Raw genomic sequence first — 18997 nt, forward strand, 5'->3', positions numbered from 1 at the left:
AGTGTCTTTCAGACAGAGATAGGTAGGTTCTTGATTAATAAAGGGAGTAGGGGTTCTGGAATCCCTACAGTGCAGAACGAAGCCATTCGGGCCGTCGAATCTGCACCGACCCTCTGAACGAGCACCCTATCTAGACACACGCCCCCCCCCCCATCCTATCCCCGTAACCCCACCTGAACTTTGTGGACACGAAAGGGCAATTTATCACGGCCAATCCACCATCCTAATCTTTGGGCTGTGGGAGGAAACCGGAGCACCCGGAGGATTCCCACGCAGACACGGGGAGGACGTGCAGACTCCGCACAGACAGTGACCCAGCGGGGAATCGAACCCGGGTCCCTGGCGCTGTGAGGCAGCAGTGCTAACCACGGTGCCACCGAGCCCGCCCTGTTTGCGGGGAGAAGGGGGGATGAGAAACATATCAGTCCTGATCAAACGGCAGAGCCACACGCGATGGGCCGAACGGCCTAATTCTGCTCCTCTGTCTTATGGTGTAGGTCTCCCCGGAGTGAAGAGGGTGAGAAACACAGTATAATTGGCTGCAGTGTGACTGAGTGACAGCAGGGGGGCACTGTCGTGTCTGTAACCAGCAGCAGCGATTCACACCTTTCTACGGATTCGAATCCACACCACCAGCAGGGTCCGGGGCGAGGTCAACCGGACTAGGCCGCACTCTCGAAGCTCACCGCTCGGCTGGTCACCTCCGACTCCAGAGATCTGAACCCGCTAAATACTTCCTGGGTGGACGGGCCAGCGGCTGTTGGGAACACCCATGGCTGTGTAACAGCGCTAGGGCACAGGAACAGGCCATTCGGCCCGCTTGCTCCGGCCTTACCTCGTACTCCTCCATCATTTTGCGAATGCCGCTGCCTTTCTGTCCGATGATGTATCGATGTAGGTCAAACGGAACCTCCACATTCACGGTAACTGGGACCAGGGCCTGGGCAATAACAGGAGGTGCGTCAGTCTCCGTCCTCGCAACCAGCTATTGTTCAACAAACATTCACGCTCGCCAACTTGACTCCCCGCCAGCGAGGGACAAATGCAGGAGAACGGACCACATTACAGACATCAAACACTCCGAGGACAGGTACAGCACGGGGTTAGATACAGAGTAAAGCTCCCTCTACACTGTCCCCATCAAACACTCCCAGGACAGGTACAGCACGGGGTTAGATACAGAGTAAAGCTCCCTCTACACTGTCCCCATCAAACACTCCCAGGACAGGTACAGCACGGGGTTAGATACAGAGTAAAGCTCCCTCCACACTGTCCCCATCAAACACTCCCAGGACAGGTACAGCACGGGGTTAGATACAGAGTAAAGCTCCCTCTACACTGTCCCCATCAAACACTCCCAGGACAGGTACAGCACGGGGTTAGATACAGAGTAAAGCTCCCTCTACACTGTCCCCATCAAACACTCCCAGGACAGGTACAGCACAGGGTTAGATACAGAGTAAAGCTCCCTCTACACTGTCCCCATCAAACACTCCCAGGACAGGTATAGCACGGGGTTAGATACAGAGTAAAGCTCCCTCTACACTGTCCCCATCAAACACTCCCAGGACAGGTACAGCACGGGGTTAGATACAGAGTAAAGCTCTCTCTACACTGTCCCCATCAAACACTCCCAGAACAGGGACAGCACGGGGTTAGATACCGAGTAAAGCTCCCTCTACACTGTCCCCATCAAACACTCCCAGGACAGGTATAGCACAGGGTTAGATACAGAGTAAAGCTCCCTCTACACTGTCCCCATCAAACACTCCCAGGACAGACACAGCACGGGGTTAGATACAGAGTAAAGCTCCCTCTACACTGTCCCCATCAAACACTCCCAGGACAGGTACAGCACGGGGTTAGATACAGAGTAAAGCTCCCTCTACACTGTCCCCATCAAACACTCGGAGGACAGGTACAGCACGGGGTTAGATACAGAGTACAGCTCCCTCTACACTGTCCCCATCAAACACTCCCAGGACAGGTACAGCACGGGGTTAGATACCGAGTAAAGCTCCCTCTACACTGTCCCCATCAAGCACTCCCAGGACAGGGAGAGCACGGGGTTAGATACAGAGTAAAGCTCCCACTACACTGTCCCCATCAAACACTCCCAGGACAGGTACAGCACGGGGTTAGATTCCGAGTAAAGCTCCCTCTACCATGTCCCCATCAAACTCTCCCAGGACAGGTACAGCACGGGGTTAGATACAGAGTAAAGCTCCCTCTACACTGTCCCCATCAAACACTCCCAGGACAGGTACAGCACGGGGTTACGTACAGAGTAAATCTCCCTTTACACTGTCCCCATCAAACACTCCCAGGACAGGTACAGCACGGGGTTAGATACAGAGTAAAGCTCCCTCTACACTGTCCCCGTCAAACACTCCCAGGACAGGTACAGCACGGGGTTAGATACAGAGTAAAGCTCCCTCTACACTGTCCCCATCAGACACTCCCAGGACAGGTACAGCACGGGGTTAGATACAGAGTAAATCTCCCTTTACACTGTCCCCATCAAACACTCCCAGGACAGGTACAGCACGGGGTTAGATACAGAGTAAAGCTCCCTCTACACTGTCCACATCAAACACTCCCAGGGCAGATACAGCACGGGGTTAGATACAGAGTAAAGCTCCCTCTACACTGTCCCCGTCAAACACTCCCAGGACAGGTACAGCATGGGGTTAGATACAGAGTAAAGCTCCCTCTACACTGTCCCCATCAAACTCTCCCAGGACAGGTACAGCACGGGGTTAGATACAGAGTAAAGCTCCCTGTACACTGTCCCCATCAAACACTCCCAGGACAGGTACAGCACGGGGTTAGATACAGAGTAAAGCTCCCTGTACACTGTCCCCATCAAACACTCCCAGGACAGGTACAGCACGGGGTTAGTTACAGAGTAAAGCTCCCTCTACACTGTCCCCATCAAACACTCCCAGGACAGGTACAGCATGGGGTTAGATACAGAGTAAAGCTCCCTCTACACTGTCCCCATCAAACTCTCTCAGGACAGGTACAGCACGGGGTTAGATACAGAGTAAAGCTCCCTGTACACTGTCCCCATCAAACACTCCCAGGACAGGTACAGCACGGGGTTAGATACAGAGTAAAGCTCTCTCTACACTGTCCCCATCGAACACTCCCAGGACAGGTACAGCACGGGGTTAGATACAGAGTAAAGCTCCCTGTACACTGTCCCCATCAAACACTCCCAGGACAGGTACAGCACGGGGTTAGATGCAGAGTAAAGCTCCCTGTACACTGTCCCCATCAAACACTCCCAGGACAGGTACAGCACGGGGTTAGTTACAGAGTAAAGCTCCCTCTACACTGTCCCCATCAAACACTCCCAGGACAGGTACAGCACGGGGTTAGATACAGAGTAAAGCTCCCTCTACACTGTCCCCATCAAACACTCCCAGGACAGGTACAGCACGGGGATAGATACAGAGTAAAGCTCCCTCTACACTGTCCCCATCAAACACTCCCAGGACAGGTACAGCACGGGGTTAGATACAGAGTAAAGCTCCCTCTACACTGTCCCCATCAAACACTCCCAGGACAGGTACAGCACGGGGTTAGATACAGAGTAAAGCTCCCTCTACACTGTCCCTATCAAACTCTCCCAGGACAGGTACAGCACGGGATTAGATACAGAGTAAAGCTCCCTCTACACTGTCCCCATCAAACACTCCCAGGACAGGTACAGCACGCGGTTAGATACAGAGTAAAGCTCCCTCTACACTGTCCCCATCAAACACTCCCAGGACAGGTACAGCACGGGATTAGATACAGAGTAAATCTCCCTCTACATTGTCCCCATCAAACACTCCCAGGACAGGTACAGCACGGGATTAGATACGGAGTAAAGCTGCCTCTATATTGGTGGGGATTCTGTCTCTCTCATGTGTTATGTTCTGTTGTGTCCCGGAAATCTAGTAACAGCGTTAAATGGGCACAGAGGGTCTCCCACAATCCCACTTGACCCTGACTCTTGTCCTGGACATATTCTCAGCCACGGGGCCCGGGGACTTCGCCGCCTTCGCCCAAAACGCTGCAGGGACGCCTGGCGACCTACCAGCAGAGCCTCGCGAGCGGCCTCGCACTTCTCCTTCCGGCCCGAGACCACGATGACGTCACACTTCCTGGGAGCCTGCTCCCCCTCCCGGAGGTCCGGGTTCAGGTCGCCGTTTTCCTGCGGGTGCAGGTCCGGACCTGCTGGGTGGGAAGAGAGCAGCACCGGGTGTCAGAACGTGCGCGCAGAGAGAGAGAGAGAGAGAGCGAGAGAGAGCCCACGCAGACCGGTGGGGGTCGCAGCGGCACGGGTCCATTCTGCCCCCCTGGACTGCCCCTGCACCCGGGTGTCAACGCGGCGTGGACGGGCACGGTTACCGCTCCTGAGGTGAGGAACGGAGCTCCTCCAATTCGGGCCTGACCAGAACTTTCTGGAAACTGCGGCCAACCTTTGTCTCCTTTCCTCTGAGGCGCAAAGTTTCAGGGCGCCATCCCACCCGAGGGGGTGCAGCGCAATAACCCGCGGCTGACGCTGCGCTGTCATCTCACGGCTCAGGAGCTGATGCCAGGCGCCCACCCAGATCGGTGTGGAGAATATTTGTCCCTCAATCGACATCCCAAGTAACGGGTTAGCCGGTCATCTCTGCCAATGGGATCTTCCTGTGTACAGGCATTAACACTTGGCTCCCAACTGATCCCCAGCGACGCGCACTTTTTTCAAGGGAGGGGAGGGGGTTGGGGCAAGAGGATGAAAAATGTGCCCCACGCCAAGTGTTAAACTGGACGCAAATCCTCTCCGTTATAGCTGGTCTATTTACAGGACGCAGCACTGCACGTGGAGCCTGCGGCCTACCAACACTCCCTGCAGTTTCCCATAAAACTCTTTTAATACGACAAAGGTGTGGTTGCGGGAGGGGACGGGGGAGTTGCGTATGTGTGCGGGGGAGGGAGGGGGGGTATATGTGAACCGTGTGGGGCAGTGTAACTAAAACAAAACATCAAAGGAAACTAAACTAAAATCTCATTTCGGGGAGCCTCTCTTTACACTCCTCCAATAAAACAATAATCAATTAATTCAACAAAAATGAGGCGAGGGGGGTGGGGCGGGGGAGGTGGAGCAGCGTGACTAACATAAAAAGGATAACTTAACCAATTGAATCGAAATGTCATTCCCGAGGGTGACGTTTCTCCCTGACCCCTGCGGCGCCCACGGGTCACCAACGCGCCCACCCCCCCCCTCACCGCGACCTCCACAGCTGACCTCCTTGGCGTCCCGTCTCCCGCTTTGCCCGTCCCTGGCCCTCCCTCAGCTGCATCCCCCTACCCGAGAGAAAGGTCTGTGACACGGCGGTAATGATGTGACTGGGCCCGTAATCCAGAGGCCCCAGGCTAACGCTCCGGGCAAGCGAGCCTCACCGGTGGTGGCCACGGCAACCGCCTCACTCCCATGAACGTCTGCGCAACAGACTCTGAGCCTCCCGCTCCCGTGTGGGGTAATTACAGCAGTGGGCCCAGCTCGGTAAGCTGCCAAATTGACATCTCGCATCCAAATGAGGCCGCTCCCCTCATTAACAAGTGGAAAATCAAACTCCCGGGAGCCCCGATTCCCCCTGGCGAGGGGGCTATTTACGGAGAGTAAACAGGCTTTTGTTTTTCTCTTTTGAAGCCCCGTTGGGATCGCGCTGCAGGGAAACACTCGGAGCAGCCAGCCTTGCCTCAGTTGGCCAGCCTCGTGCCTCCAGCTGAGGAGGCCCCGGGTCCCAGCCCCTGCTCCAGGCTGCCGTTTGAGCGGGGTAACCGAGGGGGCCGCACGGTTGGAGGGGCCTGCAAAATGGCTAATCCCCCCCCCCCAGGCGCCCGGAATTCCTTCAGGATTTCCTCTTGACGGTCAGATCTCTGACCGCACGGAGCCCCCAGAGTTTCCTCTGAACGTCCGCCGATGCTACACTGGCTGAGGAAGCCCCGCCGAGCCTGAGGCCTACCCAAGGAAATTTCCCGTTGTGTCTTAAGTCTTCGACGAGAGGTAGGCCAGACCAGGATATACCACATAGAACATTCAGCAACGAAACGGACTATCGGGGGCAACCAGTCTGCTGTTACAATCCAGGCCAGACCCCTTCCTGCCCCCGTCTGCCTCACCTCCACCATTCAGCACATCTTCCATCCCCCCCTCACTCATACCCGCCTTATTTAAGGGAGACGCGTAATTGCATTGGGCGGCAGCTCAGAGAAGGCTGATTCCTGGGATACAATCCCTACAGTGCAGAAGGAGGTCATTCTGCCCATTGGGTCTCCACCGAACCTCCGACAAGAGTACCCTATTTAGGCCCACTCCCCCACCCTATCCCCATAACCCCACCTAACCTATGGACACTAAAGGGAAATTTAGCGTGTCCAATCCACCTAGCCTACAAATCTTTGGCCTGTGGGAGCACCCGGAGGAAACCCACATAGCCACGGGGGAGAACGTGCAGACTCCGCACAGACAGTCACCCGAGGCCGGAATCGAACCTGGGTTCCTGCCGCTGTGAGGCAGCAGTGCTAACCCACTGTGGCACCGTGCCGCCCCGGACGGTCAGCACACCTCAGGCCAGGGGCAAGGTTGAGAAGGCAGGGGGATAATCTCGGCCGGTACGGGGATTGAACCCGCCGCTGTTGGCGTCACTTGGCATCACCAACCAGCCAACTGAGCTAAGGGGCCGCCAGATGACATGGACAGAAAAGGGGGGGACTCTCTTTGTGTTCACTCCCTGGGATGGGCTCCAAACTTAACAACCCACGCGGGTGTGGTAATACCAGGTATTGCAGTACCTGAGAGGTGGATGCCCATTGGCTAGACCCAGGAGCCTACCATTGGCTAACGTACATAGCTCCGCCCTGAGAGGCGGGGTATAAGAACCAATGCCGTCCCAGCAGCCTTCACTTTCTGTATCGAAGCTGCTGGGTACAGTTCTAGCAGATTAAAGCCGATTAGTTATGACTCACCTTGTCTCGAGAGTAATTGATTGTGCATCAGTGGGATTGAGCGGCGCTCCCCTGGGACCGCTAACCACACCCCCCAAGTTCCGGCCCTGTCCAAGGATGGTAACCTTTTGGGTTCCCTCCTTTCGCACCAGGTCGGAGGTCATTAACATTGAGCTGGAGCCTTGACCGTCGGCGGCCATTTTTTGGGCAGTGTTGAGGTTCAGGTTGTGTTTGTTATTTATGAATAATGTTTATGGGGGGGGGGGGGGGGAATGACCCATGTGGGTGAAGCATCTCTCCCCACACAGCACAGGCATCGCTGTAATGGGGGGGATGGTCACCAGATTTGCCGGGCACAGCTAGGAACGGCACTGCGTGGTTCTACGGACATCAGGACCGGCAGAGGCAGCCATCTTTTTTTTTCCTATAGCGAGCGGGAGAGGGAATCTGGTCTCTCCGGCTAGGATGGGGCCCATCGATCCAGCTCGACTGTACCTTGGTTCTCATCTCGCTCGGGGAACTTGATTTGAACGTCGTGATCCCGGGTGATCTGTTGCACCTTGCCACCCTTCAGCCCCATCACTGCTCGGTGGAACTTCTGCGGAATCACACACTCCAGGGTCACCTGGGCTTCCTAGAAGGAGCAGACAGCGGGGGTGGGGGTGGGGGTGGGGGGGGGAAAAAAAGGTTCTCAAACAACAAAAAGTAGCCCGACAGGAGAGTCATTTTAACGGAGTACTTGCAAACTCAAGGAGATTTAGTCGTGGAAGATTGCTGTCAAGGTTTCGCAGTCTCCTGTTTAAGACACTGCGTTGTCGAGGCGGCATTAATCTCCACCTTGGTTCTCACCGATAACAATGTGTGCGTTTGTATAGCGCCTGAATGTAGTGAAACATCCCCAGACACTCCAGTGGAGAGCGGTCAAACTAAACGGGATGCCACAGCGCATCAGGAGCTATTCACTCAGGTGACTAAAAGCTCAGTCAGAGGTCAGTTTTAAGGAGCATCTTGAAGGAGGAGAGAAAGAGAGAGAAAGAGCGAGAGGGAGAGAGAGGAAGAGAGGGACATAGGAGAGAGAGAAAGAGAGAGCGAGAGGGAGAGGGAGAGAGAGAAAGAGCAAGAGAGAGCGAGAGAGAGAGAAAGACAGAGAGAGAGAAAAGAGAGAGAGAGGGTGAGAGAGGGAGAGGGAGAGAGAGAGAGAGAGAGAGAGCAAGAGAGAGTGAGAGAGAGAGAGAGAATGAGAGAGGAAAGAGAGAGAGGGAGAGAGGGTGAGAGAGAGAGCGAGAGGGAGAGAGAGGGAGAGAGAGAGAGAGTGAGGGGGAGAGAGACAGAGAGAGAGAGAGAGAGGGACAGAGGAGAGAGGGACAGAGGAAGAGGGAGAGAGAGAGAGAGAGAGAGAGATGGTGAAAGAGGAATAGATGGGGGGAGAGAGAGGAAGAGGGAGGAATAGAGGGACGGGGAGAGAGTGAGAGGGAGAGCGAGAGAGAGAGTGAGGGGGAGAGAGACAGAGAGAGAGGGACAGAGGAAGAGAGAGAGAGATGGTGAAAGAGGAATAGATGGAGAGAGAGAGAGAGGAAGAGGAAGGAATAGAGGGAGGGAGAGCGAGAGAGCGAGAGGGAGAGCGAGAGAGCGAGAGAGAGAGGGAGAGAGAGCGAGAGAGAGAGAGAAAGAGAGCGAGAGAGAGGGAGTGAGCAAGAGAAAGAGAGTAAGAAAGAAAGAGAGCGAGTGGAAGAGTTAAAGAAAGGGAGAGATGGAGGGAATAGGAGAGTGAGAGAGAGGGCGCGAGGAAAAGAGGGAGAGCATGAGAGAGACAGAGAAAGCGAGAGAGGCAGAGTGAGAGAGAGAGGGGGGAAGAGAGAAAAAGCGAGCGGGAACGAGAAAGGGAGATTCCAGGCCCACAGCAATGTGATTGACGCGCAGTTGCCCTCAAAAGGGCAAGTAGGGATGTGCAATTTAAGATGGCATTGTCGCTGGCACGCACACCTTTGTAAGATTAAATATGTATTTCAGAAAGTGAATTCAGGACAGCCAATGAAATTTGCAGTAAGACGCGGCAGCTATTCCTGCACAGGAGCCAGGAGCCCCCTTGGCCGATTAAACCCATGACTGGGAAGTGAAAGGTAATCCTGGAATATATTCAATCCTGCATTCTACTGTCTAACTGATTGCCACACGCCAGCCCAGTCTGCCCCAGACTGCCCAGTCTGCCCCACGCCAGCCCAGTCTGCCACACGCCAGCCCAGTCTGCCACACGCCAGCCGTCTGCCACACGCCAGCCCAGTCTGCCCCACGCCAGCCCAGTCTGCCACACGCCAGCTCAGTCTGCCCCACGCCAGCTCAGTCTGCCACACGCCAGCCCAGTCTGCCCCACGCCAGCCCAGTCTGCCCCACGCCAGCCCAGTCTGCCACACGCCAGCTCAGTCTGCCCCACGCCAGCCCAGTCTGCCACACGCCAGCCCAGTCTGCCACACGCCAGCCCAGTCTGCCACACGCCAGCCCAGTCTGCCACACGCCAGCCCAGTCTGCCCCAGACTGCCCAGTCTGCCACACGCCAGCCCAGTCTGCCACACGCCAGCTCAGTCTGCCCCAGACTGCCCAGTCTGCCACACGCCAGCCCAGTCTGCCACACGCCAGCCCAGTCTGCCCCAGACTGCCCAGTCTGCCTCACGCCAGCCCAGTCTGCCTCACGCCAGCCCAGTCTGCCCCAGACTGCCCAGTCTGCCTCACGCCAGCCCAGTCTGCCACACGCCAGCCCAGTCTGCCACACGCCAGCCCAGTCTGCCACACGCCAGCCCAGTCTGCCCCAGACTGCCCAGTCTGCCCCACGCCAGCCCAGTCTGCCACACGCCAGCCCAGTCTGCCCCAGACTGCCCAGTCTGCCACACGCCAGCCCAGTCTGCCTCACGCCAGCCCAGTCTGCCACACGCCAGCCCAGTCTGCCACACGCCAGCCCAGTCTGCCACACGCCAGCCCAGTCTGCCCCACGCCAGCCCAGTCTGCCACACGCCAGCCCAGTCTGCCCCAGACTGCCCAGTCTGCCCCACGCCAGCCCAGTCTGCCTCATGCCAGCCCAGTCTGCCACACGCCAGCCCAGTCTGCCTCACGCCAGCCCAGTCTGCCACACGCCAGCCCAGTCTGCCACACGCCAGCCCAGTCTGCCACACGCCAGCCCAGTCTGCCACACGCCAGCCCAGTCTGCCACACGCCAGCTCAGTCTGCCACACGCCAGCCCAGTCTGCCACACGCCAGCCCAGTCTGCCACACGCCAGCTCAGTCTGCCTCACGCCAGCTCAGTCTGCCACACGCCAGCCCAGTCTGCCACACGCCAGCCCAGTCTGCCCCACGCCAGCCCAGTCTGCCACACGCCAGCCCAGTCTGCCACACACCAGCCCAGTCTGCCCCAGACTGCCCAGTCTGCCCCACGCCAGCCCAGTCTGCCACACGCCAGCCCAGTCTGCCACACGCCAGCCCAGTCTGCCCCACGCCAGCCCAGTCTGCCACACGCCAGCCCAGTCTGCCCCACGCCAGCCCAGTCTGCCTCACGCCAGCCCAGTCTGCCCCAGACTGCCCAGTCTGCCACACGCCAGCTCAGTCTGCCACACGCCAGCCCAGTCTGCCACACGCCAGCCCAGTCTGCCACACGCCAGCCCAGTCTGCCACACGCCAGCCCAGTCTGCCTCACGCCAGCCCAGTCTGCCCCAGACTGCTCAGTCTGCCACACGCCAGCCCAGTCTGCCACACGCCAGCCCAGTCTGCCCCACGCCAGCCCAGTCTGCCACACGCCAGCCCAGTCTGCCCCAGACTGCTCAGTCTGCCACACGCCAGCCCAGTCTGCCACACGCCAGCCCAGTCTGCCCCAGACTGCTCAGTCTGCCACACGCCAGCCCAGTCTGCCTCACGCCAGCCCAGTCTGCCACACGCCAGCCTAGTCTGCCACACGCCAGCCCAGTCTGCCACACGCCAGCCCAGTCTGCCCCAGACTGCTCAGTCTGCCACACGCCAGCCCAGTCTGCCACACGCCAGCCCAGTCTGCCCCAGACTGCCCAGTCTGCCACACGCCAGCCCAGTCTGCCCCACGCCAGCCCAGTCTGCCACACGCCAGCCCAGTCTGCCCCACGCCAGCTCAGTCTGCCACACGCCAGCCCAGTCTGCCACACGCCAGCCCAGTCTGCCCCAGACTGCCCAGTCTGCCACACGCCAGCTCAGTCTGCCACACGCCAGCCCAGTCTGCCACACGCCAGCCCAGTCTGCCACACGCCAGCCCAGTCTGCCACACGCCAGCCCAGTCTGCCACACGCCAGCTCAGTCTGCCACACACCAGCCCAGTCTGCCACACGCCAGCCCAGTCTGCCACACGCCAGCCCAGTCTGCCACACGCCAGCCCAGTCTGCCACACGCCAGCCCAGTCTGCCACACGCCAGCCCAGTCTGCCCCACGCCAGCCCAGTCTGCCACACGCCAGCCCAGTCTGCCACACGCCAGCCCAGTCTGCCCCACGCCAGCCCAGTCTGCCTCACGCCAGCCCAGTCTGCCACACGCCAGCCCAGTCTGCCCCAGACTGCCCAGTCTGCCCCACGCCAGCTCAGTCTGCCACACGCCAGCCCAGTCTGCCCCACGCCAGCCCAGTCTGCCACACGCCAGCCCAGTCTGCCCCAGACTGCCCAGTCTGCCCCACGCCAGCTCAGTCTGCAACACGCCAGCCCAGTCTGCCACACGCCAGCCCAGTCTGCCACACGCCAGCTCAGTCTGCCACACGCCAGCCCAGTCTGCCACACGCCAGCCCAGTCTGCCACACGCCAGCCCAGTCTGCCCCAGACTGCCCAGTCTGCCCCAGACTGCTCAGTCTGCCTCACGCCAGCTCAGTCTGCCACACGCCAGCTCAGTCTGCCACACGCCAGCTCAGTCTGCCACACGCCAGCCCAGTCTGCCCCAGACTGCTCAGTCTGCCTCACGCCAGCTCAGTCTGCCACACGCCAGCCCAGTCTGCCACACGCCAGCTCAGTCTGCCACACGCCAGCTCAGTCTGCCACACGCCAGCCCAGTCTGCCCCAGACTGCTCAGTCTGCCTCACGCCAGCTCAGTCTGCCACACGCCAGCCCAGTATGCCCCAGACTGCCCAGTCTGCCACACGCCAGCCCAGTCTGCCTCACGCCAGCTCAGTCTGCCACACGCCAGCCCAGTCTGCCCCAGACTGCCCAGTCTGCCACACGCCAGCCCAGTCTGCCACACGCCAGCCCAGTCTGCCACACGCCAGCCCAGTCTGCCCCAGACTGCTCAGTCTGCCCCAGACTGCCCAGTCTGACACACGCCAGCCCAGTCTGCCACACGCCAGCTCAGTCTGCCTCACGCCAGCTCAGTCTGCCACACGCCAGCTCAGTCTGCCACACGCCAGCTCAGTCTGCCTCACGCCAGCCCAGTCTGCCACACGCCAGCTCAGTCTGCCTCACGCCAGCCCAGTCTGCCACACGCCAGCCCAGTCTGCCACACGCCAGCCCAGTCTGCCACAGGCCAGCCCAGTCTGCCCCAGACTGCCCAGTCTGCCACACGCCATCCCAGTCTGCCCCAGACTGCCGAGTCTGCCACACGCCAGCCCAGTCTGCCCCACGCCAGCCCAGTCTGCCACACGCCAGCCCAGTCTGCCACACGCCAGCTCAGTCTGCCACACGCCAGCCCAGTCTGCCTCATGCCAGCCCAGTCTGCCACACGCCAGCTCAGTCTGCCACACGCCAGCTCAGTCTGCCTCACGCCAGCCCAGTCTGCCACACGCCAGCCCAGTCTGCCTCATGCCAGCCCAGTCTGCCACACGCCAGCTCAGTCTGCCACACGCCAGCTCAGTCTGCCACACGCCAGCTCAGTCTGCCACACGCCAGCCCAGACTGCCACACGCAAGCCCAGTCTGCCACACGCCAGCCCAGTCTGCCACACGCCAGCCCAGTCTGCCACACGCCAGCCCAGTCTGCCACACGCCAGCCCAGTCTGCCACACGCCAGCCCAGTCTGCCCCAGACTGCCCAGTCTGCCACACGCCAGCCCAGTCTGCCCCAGACTGCCCAGTCTGCCACACGCCAGCCCAGTCTGCCCCAGACTGCCCAGTCTGCCACACGACAGCCCAGTCTGCCACACGCCAGCCCAGTCTGCCACACGCCAGCCCAGTCTGCCACACGCCAGCCCAGTCTGCCCCAGACTGCTCAGTCTGCCACACGCCAGCCCAGTCTGCCACACGCCAGCCCAGTCTGCCCCAGACTGCTCAGTCTGCCACACGCCAGCCCAGTCTGCCTCACGCCAGCCCAGTCTGCCCCAGACTGCTCAGTCTGCCACACGCCAGCCCAGTCTGCCACACGCCAGCCCAGTCTGCCACATGCCAGCCCAGTCTGCCCCAGACTGCTCAGTCTGCCACACGCCAGCCCAGTCTGCCACACGCCAGCCCAGTCTGCCACACGCCAGCCCAGTCTGCCCCAGACTGCTCAGTCTGCCACACGCCAGCCCAGTCTGCCCCAGACTGCTCAGTCTGCCACACGCCAGCCCAGTCTGCCACACGCCAGCCCAGTCTGCCACACGCCAGCCCAGTCTGCCTCACGCCAGCCCAGTCTGCCCCAGACTGCCCAGTCTGCCACACGCCAGCCCAGTCTGCCCCAGACTGCCCAGTCTGCCCCACGCCAGCCCAGTCTGCCTCACGCCAGCTCAGTCTGCCACACGCCAGCCCAGTCTGCCCCAGACTGCCCAGTGTGCCACACGCCAGCCCAGTGTGCCACACGCCAGCCCAGTCTGCCACACGCCAGCTCAGTCTGCCACACGCCAGCTCAGTCTGCCACACGCCAGCCCAGTCTGCCCCAGACTGCCCAGTCTGCCCCAGACAGCCCAGTCTGCCACACGCCAGCCCAGTCTGCCACACGCCAGCCCAGTCTGCCACACGCCAGCTCAGTCTGCCACACGCCAGCCCAGTCTGCCACACGCCAGCCCAGTCTGCCACACGCCAGCCCAGTCTGCCACACGCCAGCTCAGTCTGCCACACGCCAGCCCAGTCTGCCTCACGCCAGCCCAGTCTGCCTCATGCCAGCCCAGTCTGCCACGCCAGCCCAGTCTGCCACACGCCAGCCCAGTCTGCCACACGCCAGCCCAGTCTGCCTCATGCCAGCCCAGTCTGCCACGCCAGCCCAGTCTGCCACACGCCAGCCCAGTCTGCCACACGCCAGCTCAGTCTGCCACACGCCAGCCCAGTCTGCCCCAGACTGCTCAGTCTGCCACACGCCAGCCCAGTCTGCCACACGCCAGCCCAGTCTGCCACATGCCAGCCCAGTCTGCCACACGCCAGCCCAGTCTGCCACACGCCAGCCCAGTCTGCCTCACGCCAGCCCAGTCTGCCACACGCCAGCCCAGTCTGCCTCATGCCAGCCCAGTCTGCCCCAGACTGCCCAGTCTGCCACACGCCAGCTCAGTCTGCCACACGCCAGCCCAGTCTGCCCCAGACTGCCCAGTCTGCCACACGCCAGCTCAGTCTGCCCCACGCCAGCCCAGTCTGCCCCACGCCAGCCCAGTCTGCCCCACGCCAGCTCAGTCTGCCCCAGACTGCCCAGTCTGCCTCACGCCAGCCCAGTCTGCCACACGCCAGCCCAGTCTGCCCCAGACTGCCCAGTCTGCCACACGCCAGCTCAGTCTGCCACACGCCAGCTCAGTCTGCCCCACGCCAGCTCAGTCTGCCCCACGCCAGCCCAGTCTGCCCCACGCCAGCTCAGTCTGCCCCACGCCAGCCCAGTCTGCCACACGCCAGCCCAGTCTGCCACACGCCAGCCCAGTCTGCCACACGCCAGCCCAGTCTGCCCCACGCCAGCCCAGTCTGCCACACGCCAGCCCAGTCTGCCCCAGACTGCCCAGTCTGCCCCACGCCAGCCCAGTCTGCCTCATGCCAGCCCAGTCTGCCACACGCCAGCCCAGTCTGCCTCACGCCAGCCCAGTCTGCCACACGCCAGCCCAGTCTGCCACACGCCAGCCCAGTCTGCCACACGCCAGCCCAGTCTGCCACACGCCAGCCCAGTCTGCCACACGCCAGCTCAGTCTGCCACACGCCAGCCCAGTCTGCCACACGCCAGCCCAGTCTGCCACACGCCAGCTCAGTCTGCCTCACGCCAGCTCAGTCTGCCACACGCCAGCCCAGTCTGCCACACGCCAGCCCAGTCTGCCCCACGCCAGCCCAGTCTGCCACACGCCAGCCCAGTCTGCCACACACCAGCCCAGTCTGCCCCAGACTGCCCAGTCTGCCCCACGCCAGCCCAGTCTGCCACACGCCAGCCCAGTCTGCCACACGCCAGCCCAGTCTGCCCCACGCCAGCCCAGTCTGCCACACGCCAGCCCAGTCTGCCCCACGCCAGCCCAGTCTGCCTCACGCCAGCCCAGTCTGCCCCAGACTGCCCAGTCTGCCACACGCCAGCTCAGTCTGCCACACGCCAGCCCAGTCTGCCACACGCCAGCCCAGTCTGCCACACGCCAGCCCAGTCTGCCACACGCCAGCCCAGTCTGCCTCACGCCAGCCCAGTCTGCCCCAGACTGCTCAGTCTGCCACACGCCAGCCCAGTCTGCCACACGCCAGCCCAGTCTGCCCCACGCCAGCCCAGTCTGCCACACGCCAGCCCAGTCTGCCCCAGACTGCTCAGTCTGCCACACGCCAGCCCAGTCTGCCACACGCCAGCCCAGTCTGCCCCACGCCAGCCCAGTCTGCCACACGCCAGCCTAGTCTGCCACACGCCAGCCCAGTCTGCCACACGCCAGCCCAGTCTGCCCCAGACTGCTCAGTCTGCCACACGCCAGCCCAGTCTGCCACACGCCAGCCCAGTCTGCCCCAGACTGCCCAGTCTGCCACACGCCAGCCCAGTCTGCCCCACGCCAGCCCAGTCTGCCACACGCCAGCCCAGTCTGCCCCACGCCAGCTCAGTCTGCCACACGCCAGCCCAGTCTGCCACACGCCAGCCCAGTCTGCCCCAGACTGCCCAGTCTGCCACACGCCAGCTCAGTCTGCCACACGCCAGCCCAGTCTGCCACACGCCAGCCCAGTCTGCCACACGCCAGCCCAGTCTGCCACACGCCAGCCCAGTCTGCCACACGCCAGCTCAGTCTGCCACACGCCAGCCCAGTCTGCCACACGCCAGCCCAGTCTGCCACACGCCAGCCCAGTCTGCCACACGCCAGCCCAGTCTGCCACACGCCAGCCCAGTCTGCCACACGCCAGCCCAGTCTGCCCCACGCCAGCCCAGTCTGCCCCACGCCAGCCCAGTCTGCCACACGCCAGCCCAGTCTGCCCCAGACTGCCCAGTCTGCCCCAGACTGCTCAGTCTGCCCCACGCCAGCTCAGTCTGCCACACGCCAGCTCAGTCTGCCACACGCCAGCTCAGTCTGCCACACGCCAGCCCAGTCTGCCCCAGACTGCTCAGTCTGCCTCACGCCAGCTCAGTCTGCCACACGCCAGCCCAGTATGCCACACGCCAGCTCAGTCTGCCACACGCCAGCTCAGTCTGCCACACGCCAGCCCAGTCTGCCCCAGACTGCTCAGTCTGCCTCACGCCAGCTCAGTCTGCCACACGCCAGCCCAGTATGCCCCAGACTGCCCAGTCTGCCTCACGCCAGCTCAGTCTGCCACACGCCAGCCCAGTCTGCCCCAGACTGCCCAGTCTGCCACACGCCAGCCCAGTCTGCCACACGCCAGCCCAGTCTGCCACACGCCAGCCCAGTCTGCCCCAGACTGCTCAGTCTGCCCCAGACTGCCCAGTCTGACACACGCCAGCCCAGTCTGCCACACGCCAGCTCAGTCTGCCTCACGCCAGCTCAGTCTGCCACACGCCAGCTCAGTCTGCCACACGCCAGCTCAGTCTGCCTCACGCCAGCCCAGTCTGCCACACGCCAGCTCAGTCTGCCTCACGCCAGCCCAGTCTGCCACACGCCAGCCCAGTCTGCCACACGCCAGCCCAGTCTGCCACAGGCCAGCCCAGTCTGCCCCAGACTGCCCAGTCTGCCACACGCCAGCCCAGTCTGCCCCAGACTGCCGAGTCTGCCACACGCCAGCCCAGTCTGCCCCACGCCAGCCCAGTCTGCCACACGCCAGCCCAGTCTGCCACACGCCAGCTCAGTCTGCCACACGCCAGCCCAGTCTGCCTCATGCCAGCCCAGTCTGCCACACGCCAGCTCAGTCTGCCACACGCCAGCTCAGTCTGCCTCACGCCAGCCCAGTCTGCCACACGCCAGCCCAGTCTGCCTCATGCCAGCCCAGTCTGCCACACGCCAGCTCAGTCTGCCACACGCCAGCTCAGTCTGCCACACGCCAGCTCAGTCTGCCACACGCCAGCCCAGTCTGCCACACGCAAGCCCAGTCTGCCACACGCCAGCCCAGTCTGCCACACGCCAGCCCAGTCTGCCACACGCCAGCCCAGTCTGCCACACGCCAGCCCAGTCTGCCCCAGACTGCCCAGTCTGCCACACGCCAGCCCAGTCTGCCCCAGACTGCCCAGTCTGCCACACGCCAGCCCAGTCTGCCCCAGACTGCCCAGTCTGCCACACGCCAGCCCAGTCTGCCACACGCCAGCCCAGTCTGCCACACGCCAGCCCAGTCTGCCCCAGACTGCTCAGTCTGCCACACGCCAGCCCAGTCTGCCACACGCCAGCCCAGTCTGCCCCAGACTGCTCAGTCTGCCACACGCCAGCCCAGTCTGCCTCACGCCAGCCCAGTCTGCCCCAGACTGCTCAGTCTGCCACACGCCAGCCCAGTCTGCCACACGCCAGCCCAGTCTGCCACATGCCAGCCCAGTCTGCCCCAGACTGCTCAGTCTGCCACACGCCAGCCCAGTCTGCCACACGCCAGCCCAGTCTGCCACACGCCAGCCCAGTCTGCCCCAGACTGCTCAGTCTGCCACACGCCAGCCCAGTCTGCCCCAGACTGCTCAGTCTGCCACACGCCAGCCCAGTCTGCCACACGCCAGCCCAGTCTGCCACACGCCAGCCCAGTCTGCCTCACGCCAGCCCAGTCTGCCCCAGACTGCCCAGTCTGCCACACGCCAGCCCAGTCTGCCCCAGACTGCCCAGTCTGCCCCACGCCAGCCCAGTCTGCCTCACGCCAGCTCAGTCTGCCACACGCCAGCCCAGTCTGCCCCAGACTGCCCAGTCTGCCACACGCCAGCCCAGTGTGCCACACGCCAGCCCAGTCTGCCACACGCCAGCTCAGTCTGCCACACGCCAGCTCAGTCTGCCACACGCCAGCCCAGTCTGCCCCAGACTGCCCAGTCTGCCCCAGACAGCCCAGTCTGCCACACGCCAGCCCAGTCTGCCACACGCCAGCCCAGTCTGCCACACGCCAGCTCAGTCTGCCACACGCCAGCCCAGTCTGCCACACGCCAGCCCAGTCTGCCACACGCCAGCTCAGTCTGCCACACGCCAGCCCCGTCTGCCTCACGCCAGCCCAGTCTGCCTCATGCCAGCCCAGTCTGCCACGCCAGCCCAGTCTGCCACACGCCAGCCCAGTCTGCCACACGCCAGCCCAGTCTGCCTCATGCCAGCCCAGTCTGCCACGCCAGCCCAGTCTGCCACACGCCAGCCCAGTCTGCCACACGCCAGCCCAGTCTGCCACACGCCAGCTCAGTCTGCCACACGCCAGCCCAGTCTGCCCCAGACTGCTCAGTCTGCCACACGCCAGCCCAGTCTGCCACACGCCAGCCCAGTCTGCCACATGCCAGCCCAGTCTGCCACACGCCAGCCCAGTCTGCCACACGCCAGCCCAGTCTGCCTCACGCCAGCCCAGTCTGCCACACGCCAGCCCAGTCTGCCTCATGCCAGCCCAGTCTGCCCCAGACTGCCCAGTCTGCCACACGCCAGCTCAGTCTGCCACACGCCAGCCCAGTCTGCCCCAGACTGCCCAGTCTGCCACACGCCAGCTCAGTCTGCCCCACGCCAGCCCAGTCTGCCCCACGCCAGCCCAGTCTGCCCCACGCCAGCTCAGTCTGCCCCAGACTGCCCAGTCTGCCTCACGCCAGCCCA

The 18997-nt window shown here is 62.1% G+C and overlaps 1 protein-coding gene across 1 annotated transcript in view; it reads right to left on the minus strand.

The window, feature by feature from the left end:
• Positions 1-692: 692 nt before the first annotated feature.
• The window catches only part of LOC140405580 (vigilin-like), a gene marked incomplete at its 5' end in the record, with an annotated part of 612489 nt that continues 594184 nt past the window's right edge, over positions 693-18997 (minus strand). The window contains 3 exons of the mRNA XM_072494137.1: positions 693-940; positions 4088-4224; positions 7483-7621. Coding sequence (XP_072350238.1) covers positions 698-940; positions 4088-4224; positions 7483-7621 — 519 coding nt within the window. The remainder of the gene's footprint in view (positions 941-4087; positions 4225-7482; positions 7622-18997) is intronic.

The sequence above is a fragment of the Scyliorhinus torazame genome, unplaced genomic scaffold, assembly GCF_047496885.1.
Source record: "Scyliorhinus torazame isolate Kashiwa2021f unplaced genomic scaffold, sScyTor2.1 scaffold_104, whole genome shotgun sequence".
Taxonomy (NCBI): Eukaryota; Metazoa; Chordata; class Chondrichthyes; order Carcharhiniformes; family Scyliorhinidae; genus Scyliorhinus; species Scyliorhinus torazame.